The sequence below is a fragment of the Castanea sativa genome, chromosome 8 (genome assembly GCF_040712315.1).
Source record: "Castanea sativa cultivar Marrone di Chiusa Pesio chromosome 8, ASM4071231v1".
In the NCBI taxonomy this organism is placed as follows: Eukaryota; Viridiplantae; Streptophyta; class Magnoliopsida; order Fagales; family Fagaceae; genus Castanea; species Castanea sativa.
This window is the reverse complement of record NC_134020.1, coordinates 10,924,781-10,934,121: the sequence shown is the minus strand read 5'-3', so window position 1 is coordinate 10,934,121 and position 9,341 is coordinate 10,924,781. Positions and strand designations below refer to the sequence as shown.

Here is a 9,341-nt window from a genome sequence, read left to right as displayed (position 1 = left end):
ACCTTGGAAGTGGTACATTTTAAGAATTCATTTTATTGGTGTTGTTTTCTTCTTATATTAGATATGTGAGGAATTTACAAATGTTTCCAACGATAGCCTTTTGTCCCATGTGTTTTGTGGTTTTTCGGGGTAAGACTGTGTTCTGTTTTGACATAAATAAAACTGATTTTTTTTATTATTAATATAATATTTAAAAGGCCAAGTTGTACTAAGATTCTCAAAGCCGCCACGTTTAAACAAATGGTGTGTATATCACGGACCGCCATGCAAGCATCTCTTGTTTTGATCAAAATGTGCCTTTTTTATTTTTATTTTTTAATAAAGATAAAGAAATCGAAGTTGGACAGTTGTGTAATGAAGTTTAAATGAATCTTTCAGAAAGAATAAATAGACTTAATTTGCTCAAGATGATAAACATATATATTGATTTCTGTATATGTTATGTTTAGCACGCTTTGTACTTTTCTAATTGTCCATGAAATTCAACCGTAAGCATGCATGTCATGCCTTCTTTGTAATATCACATAGAAATAGACTCTTGATAATTTTTTGCCATATATATATATAATGTGGATTCATTAGCAAGGGGTGGCCATTCGCGTTAATAAGAAATATTTGTGACGTATTTTAACTTGACCTATTTAATAATTGTTTCAAAAACTTTTTAACCCTAATTCAATTTGTTTTTAAGCAGATTGACATGGTACGATCCACATAACTTGTTTGATATATAAGTTGTGTTGGGTTAATTACATGACTCATTTCAACTATTTTTATAAACATGCATTTATTTCTAAGAAAAATAAATAAACATGTATTGGGTTAACAAGAAGACATCTTGCCATTTCAACCCAACTATAATTTTTTTTTTTTACAAGATAAAATTCTACTCTAACCTAATCTAAATGTATATGGGTATGAAGCTCTATTTTGGAGACTTGAACCCTGGCCCTTGCCCCCCACATCACACAAACACTTATACTTGTAGAGTGACCATCGCACCAATAGTGTGCAGTGGTTAGCCAACTATAATTAAATGATCTAATGAATAAATTATTAATAAATAATCATTAAAATTCTTTTAATTACTCAGTCCTATATATAAAATTCAATTTATATTTGATAAAAGTGAAATTTATTTATATGAATGGGCTGATTACAAGTTAACCAGATTAGCATCAAATTGACCCACTTATTAATTGTTTCAAAACTAGTCGACCTATTTGACACATGTAACCATATATATTAAACACAGACCTACAAAAAGTCATATTATGTTCATGAATCGTGTCAAATATTACAACCCTTACTCATTACCACTAAATACAATTTTGGATATCATGAAGTAGGTTACTTATTTATGTGGGAGATCATTGTCAAAAAGAATTAAAGTAATAACTACTATTTCATGAAGGGTGGAGGTCACTCATTTGAATCTCCTTCTTCCTTTCATTATTAAGGGTGATCATAGTTTGGTCGAGTTCGGGTATAGTGTCAACTACTTGGCCGGCTTAATCCCGTTGGAATTAATTATCATGGAGATGTGGTTTGTCATTTGATCTGGTAAGCTTTAAATCAAATGTTGATTAGTGAAACCTACATGAAGAGAAACAACAGCATATGAAGATCGATTCAAAGAGAAACGATGGCATGTGAAGTAGAGATAAGAAGAGGAACAACTTTGACTGGGGCAAAGCTATATATATATATATATATTCAACTAGCTAGATTGAGGTTGGGTTTGTCAGATTTTAATATGGGAAACGCGATCCTCGATCTCAACTCGATCTATAATCAAGATTTGCTAGTATCAACCGAACCTAGCTAGCTAGCTACTTTTGATTCCGATTGACTTTAATTAGGTCAGGCAGTTTCAATTTGTCAGATGCCTTCAATCTATAGGCCAGAAAAGATATAGTACGAGGTGATTAAGGGCCGTTTGATAATGTTGTTCTAGTAACGTTGTTTGTATTATTTGAAAATGCATGTGAGTAAAAAAATGTATAAAAATACATATAATGTTGTTTAAAAACTGAAAATATGTTATTAATCTCCTCTACCAATCGGCTCCTAAGTATTTAAAATTGGCTAAACAGGTGCATGGTAAAAGGTGTTATCTAAATTTAATTACCAACGTCCTTATTAATTGGCCCTTTACTAAAAATTCATTCAGCTCTACAATAGAATGAAGAAATTTCAAAATCCAAGAAGACCTTAACTTCCTAGCTAGCTAGGTAATATTTTTTATTTGACAAATAAGCACAATATGCATGTGTGTTTTGGTAGAGAGAGTGGATTCTATTTCTATACGACCAGACCAAATCTATTATGGAATATTGGCATCTATTTCCTTTTATAGAGAAGTTTTTTCTCCTTTTTTCTTTGTTAAATAACAAAGAAGAAATTGCAATTTCTCATTTTTCCTGAATAGGTCTTTTCAGGGGTCAAAATTATTTATTTGTGAAAAACAAGGAAGTTTTACATTTTTGAGAATAAAGCTTCCATTTTTCTCCCAATGCAATATCTTACTATAAAAATTAACGAGTGTCCTAAAATATTTTTTAGTAAATTATTTTTTAAAAAATTTTATGAAAAAAGAAGAAGAAAATAATTAATATTTTAACAAGTTTTTCTATTTCTCCTTAAAGTAGAATCAAAATTTTCTTGAATTGATTTATCAGTAAGAGCAACTAACCATTAACAAGACAAAAGGTGGATCCTACAAAATACACAACACTAGCAACAAATTGACAACCCTGTTTACTAAACCTTGCCATAGAAGTCTCTAGCGAATCTTTGGACAACAAGTTCAAATGGAGGAGTCAGATAATCCGGAATCAGGTGATTAGAATATTCTCAAGATATTAAGGATATTCTTTCATTTCAATAATATTCACTGTTCAATAAACATTCATAAACTATTTTTAGGAGGTTAATGGCTTTGGGTCCATATTTTGTTTTTGCATTTGATATTGGGACTACCAACAACTAATAAGGTGGGGATTAACCATAATAATAATAATTAAGGTGGGCATTAGCTGACATAAAAAGTAAATCTAGAATTTTGTGCAATGTGATTTGAAGCTTAATTATTTGCCCAGGGATGGTTGCATCCATTCTGATTGCACCCTTCTATTAGTAATCTAAGCTTTTAGGTACCTATCATTCAAACTTTTGAGACAAATTCTTACCCCAAAAAAAAAAAAAAGATGAAGTAAATCTTTTGTATTGACAAAACAAAATTGATATTTGACATCATATGAATTGGTGGGTACTCAATTATTACTAAATTAACAACGTGCACCAGGATATTAACTCTGCTAAATGAAGGTCTACTTCTTTTTTTCTTTTTTCTTTTTTGAGAAGCAATGAAGGTCTACTTGAAATGCCTGTTTCCCACAATGGTCACAACTCAAAAAAGGAAAACAAAAAATTTAATTTCACATTTGAGAATATAAATTTATTTTTGTTTCTCGATCAAGAAACAGTATCAGTGTAGTAATCAGATGAACTTCAAGGACAATATATTTTATTAATTTTCAATACTGACTGTCACTATCCCAATGTACTCCAGATTTTACAGTGTGTCCGCAAACAGGGAAAATAACAGAAGAAGTCAGAATGATGTTGATATCTTATAAAACAATCTATTAAGAAAGGTTTTGATTACAAAATTTTTTACATGCTATGAAAATTAAAACACAGGAGAAGTGGTGGTAGTGTGGGTGGATGACGATGTGGCTGGAGAATTAGAACAACCTCTGTTTCCACTATGGCTAAACCTTTCATCAGATTGTGAGGAGGGCTCCTTTTGTAATCTTTGGATCTGAGATGAGGATGCTGGTTGGACTGCAGGTGCAGCAGCCATCGGAGCATAAATTCCATTTGCTGCGCCAACCTCCCCTGATGTTGTTGTTGCAGTCACTGCCGCCGAATACTCGGGTGGTTGCACCCATATACCTCCCACAACTACAAATTGTGGTGCCTGCGGATTGCCATTGTTGTGGATTGATGTTGGACTTGGTCTTCTCGTGTGCAAGCGATATTTCTGAAAAAATTTATATAAAAGATTATCAAGATTAATTAGGCCATGCTTCCAATGCATTATATTACAAAAAATATTTCAAAAAAAGCAATTATCAAAATCCTAGTAGCTCGATTACAAAGATATCCTGGATTCAAATCCCAACTCCCTCCCTCTGAAATTATTGAATTTTCAAAAAAAAAAACAATCGCACTGATCTTTTCTTCTCTTTTTTTAATACCCACATTTATCATGTTTAGAGCACACAAAGATTAATATAAATTGTACCATCATAATTGTCTCAACATAAAAGAAATCCAAATAAGGTTTTATATGGAACTATTATAATTTTATCTTAAATTATACCTAAGCCAAATTTATCTCCTATTATATTTCCTGGATCTCCTATTAATAACATTACTTTACATTAACTTTTCCTAAAAGGCAAAACAAAATTAATACTCCTTTAGGATCTCAATTATGCACTCGTCCAATTGCAGTGTCTTTCTCAAACAAACTAATTGCCATAACAGAAATTCATCAAAATTCGCCAATGCCAAAACAAGTTAATCAAACACATCATAACCAATAAACTATAATAAGTAAATAAAAATCAGAAACACACAAACCTGTAAATGGCTTTTGACTTCATCATTTGTAAGCCCATCAACCTTCATTAGCTCCCTAATTTGCTTAGGTGTCGCAGCTGAAATTTTAAAACAATCACAACCCCACATCAATTTTAAATCCATATACAATTCAATTCCACACAACCCAAATTAAACTCCCAAAAAAAAAAAAAAAAAACACACATACCATGTGAACCACCAAGTTGGTGAAGGGCATTCACAAACCGCTTGTGCAACTCAGGGGACCAATTCCTTCTCTGCTTTCTCTGACTATGTCCATCTTTCTCATCTCTTTTTTCACTCCCTCCTCCACCGGAGGCTGTCTCCGCCGATGAACTTGTCGTGGCCACCGCCACCGGTGCCTGAGAAGGCAATTTTCCGACCACAGACACATTACTCTTCCCATTCCCAACACTTTTCTCTCTATGAAAAGGCTGGAAAGCACCACTATTTCTCTTCACCTCCATCACTGTTGTCTTTCTAGGCACATCCTATAATACCCACATTCAAAACCCAAAAATTAAACTCAATTTCCCATTCTTTTTCTTTCACTTGAAAATTTCTAACCAACCAAACAAGACACAAATTTAATTTATTTACCTCTTTAAGTGGTGGATCTGATGATGGGTGCCATAACTGAACTGATCTAAGCCAATCTGATTTCTTCTTATCATTATTATTATTATCGTTGTTGGTTTTCTCTCTCTTATCCTCATGTGAGTGTTCTTCCTCCTCGCCGTCATCATCAGACAAATCCGAAGAACGTTTCATCGGAATGAATTCCTCAAACGCCGGAACTACTTCATTCGACGTGGTTTGCTCCGAACTCTCAGATTGTCCATGCAAGTTATTCTCTGTTGTGGTCCCTGACATCTGTTGCCTACAGGCATCAATAGCTGAAACCCAAATACCCAATTAACCAGAAATCCATATATAATTCCCATTTATCAACAACAAAAGCCCAGTTAGTACCTTGGTTAACAAGTTCAAGGCAAAGAGGAAGTTCCCGCTGAAAGACTTGGATCTTACGGCGCTCTTCTTCTAAAGCTTCAACGTACTCACGAAAGCCTAAACCAGCGTGCTGCATTTTCTGTGGGTAATAGTCCATCAAGGAGAAGGAGAAGGGGTTTGTTGCTTTTTGTTTGATTTAATTAAAATGTTAAGAAGAGAAGAGAAGAGAAGAGGGTTGAAACCTGAAATAGAAAGAAAGGAAGGATAATATACTAATAAGCAAGCCAGTATTTTGTATTGTGGAAGCATAGAATAATAATAATAAGAAGAAGAAGAAGAAGATTATTAAGAATAAGAAGATAGATCCGACCAAGGAGAAATCAGGCTCACCAAGACGAATCTGGGATCTTAATAGAATCAGAAAAAGGAATAAACTTGTAAACCAAGCTTTAAAATTATTTAAAAAATAAAAATGGAAAAAGCAGCAGCAGCAGCAGCAGAGAGAGAAAAATTAAGATCGATCGAAGGGTGTAGATAGAAAGAGAGAGAGTTAAGTAGTGGGGGAGATTTCAAAGTCGGGGCGTCGCGTACAAAAACGAATCTTTGATGGGTCTTCCTTTCTTATAGTCTTGTAGCCTTGTAAGAGAGATTGAATGAATATTCGAGGCTGTGATTCGCTTTTCGTCGTTGGGCTGGCAATGACGTCACCTTGCCACCCATACACACTTTTTTATTTTTATTTATTTTTTTATTATTATTATTGTCTATCAGATAAGATCAATGACTCTCTCTTTATCTCTCCCTTTTCTTTTTTGCTGTTCTTTTATGTTTTTTTTATTAAATTGGGAAAAAAAATTTAATTAGATAAATATAAAAATTATCCTTAATATTTGGACTAATATAACATACTATCAATACTTTTTAAATTTTCAATTTTTTGCCATGTAAAAAATAAAAAAAAGTCAACTATTATCCTAAGTGCATTAATTTAAAAAAATATATTTAGAAACCTTTTATAAAAAATAAGTGATTTTTTTATATTTATTATAAAAGTAGTATAAAAAATTTTCATAAATTTTCTATTAACAAATGTCTTAAAAAAAATACACCCATTAATGAGGAAAAAAAATCAATTTACTTTCCAAGTTCAAAGTATATTTTGGGATTAGTAAGGATAATATTAACTTGATATTTGAGAGTTTTGTTAATATTTTTTTTTTTAGAAATTTCAATTTACTACTATATAAAAAAAAATCAATTTACTTTTCAAAAGTGTGGGGAGTAAAAGGACCCAAGTGGGCATATGGGCTTTTAGACTGTAGCATGGAGGGCCGACCTGCTCCAGAATTAAACTCTACGAATTGGCCCATACAGCAGGAGATCTCGAGGATACACGAAGGCGAGCTTCTCCTCGACGTATCCGAGAGAACTCAAAACTTCATGAAGGTCAGGCACAACTTTGGAAAGACGAATGGTTAAAGCGGACACCCCGAACCTTCTGGGGATGCACGCACCCGCGTTAAAGAAAATATCAAGAGTAAAAGGCACTGCCACCTCCGCACAGGCCCGCACCTACCTCCCCGGCCGCATTAATGGGGAAGTGACCCCCGAACATGGAAACCGAAACTTCAGTCACTTTCCATAAAGTATCGGGGAATGAAGTATTTAAGGGGGGTGAAGGCCAAAGAGAAGGGGATCAGAATAAGAAAGAAATTAAGAATTGTAATCTTCAAGGAAGAAAGAGAAATAGTAAAGAAATAGTCCTCGGCTCAAGTCCGAGGAGACCCATTTGCAATTATCATTCATTGTTTACAAGTGTTTGCTTATAAAAGTCCGTTATCAAGTTCTCAGTACCTTAAAATCTAGATTTCGAACCCACACTCTACAAATTTCGTTGTTCAAGGCTCGTTGGGCCTGAGCCCATAACCTTCTTTGGGTCCAGGTGCAATTGTGCACTTACAATTGGAGCCGTCTGTGGGAAATCTAGTCTAGAAGGAGTTGGGATACTATGGCAGGCCTGGGTTCTCACCATGCAGAGTCAGCTGGGATCACAACCGAGGATCTTTTCGAGCGTCTCGAGCGTCGAAGGGATCGTGAGGGAAGTGTCCATATAGAATACCCCGGGCTAGCCATACTCATGGCGGGGGTGGTACCACCCATGAGGATGGTGCTAAAGCCATGCATGAGATTAATCGTTCAAGAGGTTACGCCGCGCCGACGTGTGTCTTCACCGTCTCATCTAGTCCTTCCTCAGGAGGTACGGGGAGGTAGCTGGCGCCTCAAGGTCATGCTCACCCCCGGTGCAATGTCCTCCTCGGTGAGGAGAGGACGACCAACCAGCTCTCAGACGCAAGAAGCTTCCTTCAAGGGGCTTAGTGAACGATGCCATGAGTCGGCGTTGCACCAACTCTCCAAATCTCCGTTTTCACGAGGATTGAGAAGGGGAGGCTTCCCAAGAGGTTTACTGTACCCCACCTTTACCATCTACAATGGCCGGACTAATCCGTGGAGCACGTGAGTCACTTTAACCGTAGGATGGCGGTGCACTCTCACAACGAGACCCCGATGTGTAAAGTTTTCCCTCTAGCTTGGGACCTGTTGCTATGAGGTGGTTCAACGGTCTTAAATCGTGGTCTATAGGTTCGTTTGGGGAGCTCACTGCAGCATTCGCTTCGCCGTTCATTACGTGTAACAGTACCTCGGCCATTGGACTCGCCGCTATCCATGACCATGAGGGAAGGGGAGACGTTGAAAGCATATTCTGACAGGTAATGGGAAGTGTTTAATGAAATAGATGTAGACTTTGATGAGGTGTGGCGCACTACTGTTAAGGTAGGCCTTCCTACTACCGATCATGACTGAGGAAGTCTTTGACTAAAAAGCCCGTCCGCAGCGTACGTCGCCTCACGGACCGTATTGACGAGTACAAGAGAGTGAGGAAGACCAAGAAGAAGGAAAGGGTCAGGAGAAGGTTATCCCGCAGAGAGAAGTGGATTTCAAGTCGGACAAGTACCACAACAACAAGCCGAGGAGAGATTATGTCAAGGGTCCACTGGAAGACCTCAAAGCCGTGAACATGTTCCGAGAACCGGTACATCGATTGCTAGAGAAAGTTCGTAAGGAGCCCTTCTTCGATGGCTCGGTAAGATGGCAGGGAGATCCCGCGAAGAGGAATCGAACCTCTTTTGTCGCATTACCACCAGGATGTGGGCCACACTACCGAGAACTCGGCCCTTTGGAACCACTTGGAGCACCGGCCGTTGAAGGGAAACTAAAGCAGCACTTGTGTCAACCTGGTGGACAGGGCAGTCAATCTGGCTCGAACAATTAGAAGAATAATCCATCTCGGCCTGCATTGGGAACGATTAATGTTATCTTCGCTGCACCTGGCAGGACTGGCTCAGGTACCACTAGGGTGATGGCGGTTTCCCATTCTCAGGCCGAGGAACCAGGCTGCAGGCCGAAGAGGTTGAAGGTGACCTTACCCGTCTTGGGATTTTCGGAGGAAGATAAGGTTGGTACCATTCAACCCCATGACGATGCTCTTGTGGTCACTCTCAGGATAGGGAGTTTTGATGTCAAGAGAGTTATGATTGATCAGGGCAGCGGTGCAGATATCATGTACCCTGATTTATTTAAGGGGCTAAGGCTGAAGTTGGAAGATCTTACTCCTTATGACTCGCCACTCATAAGCTTCGAAGGAAGGGCCGTTGTGCTGAAGGGACAGATTTGTTTGC

The 9,341-nt window shown here is 37.0% G+C and overlaps 1 protein-coding gene across 1 annotated transcript; it reads right to left on the bottom strand.

Annotated features, from left to right (window-relative positions):
* Nucleotides 1-3,512: 3,512 nt before the first annotated feature.
* LOC142605642 (transcription factor HHO2-like) lies at nt 3,513-6,016 on the bottom strand. Its single transcript, XM_075777075.1, has 6 exons — nt 5,995-6,016; nt 5,626-5,846; nt 5,254-5,549; nt 4,841-5,144; nt 4,654-4,730; nt 3,513-4,048 (listed from the first exon to the last, which is right to left on the bottom strand). The coding sequence occupies exons 2-6, from the start codon at nt 5,759-5,761 to the stop codon at nt 3,695-3,697; spliced, it is 1,167 nt and encodes a 388-aa protein (XP_075633190.1). The 5' UTR covers nt 5,762-5,846; nt 5,995-6,016; the 3' UTR covers nt 3,513-3,694.
* Nucleotides 6,017-9,341: the final 3,325 nt, after the last annotated feature.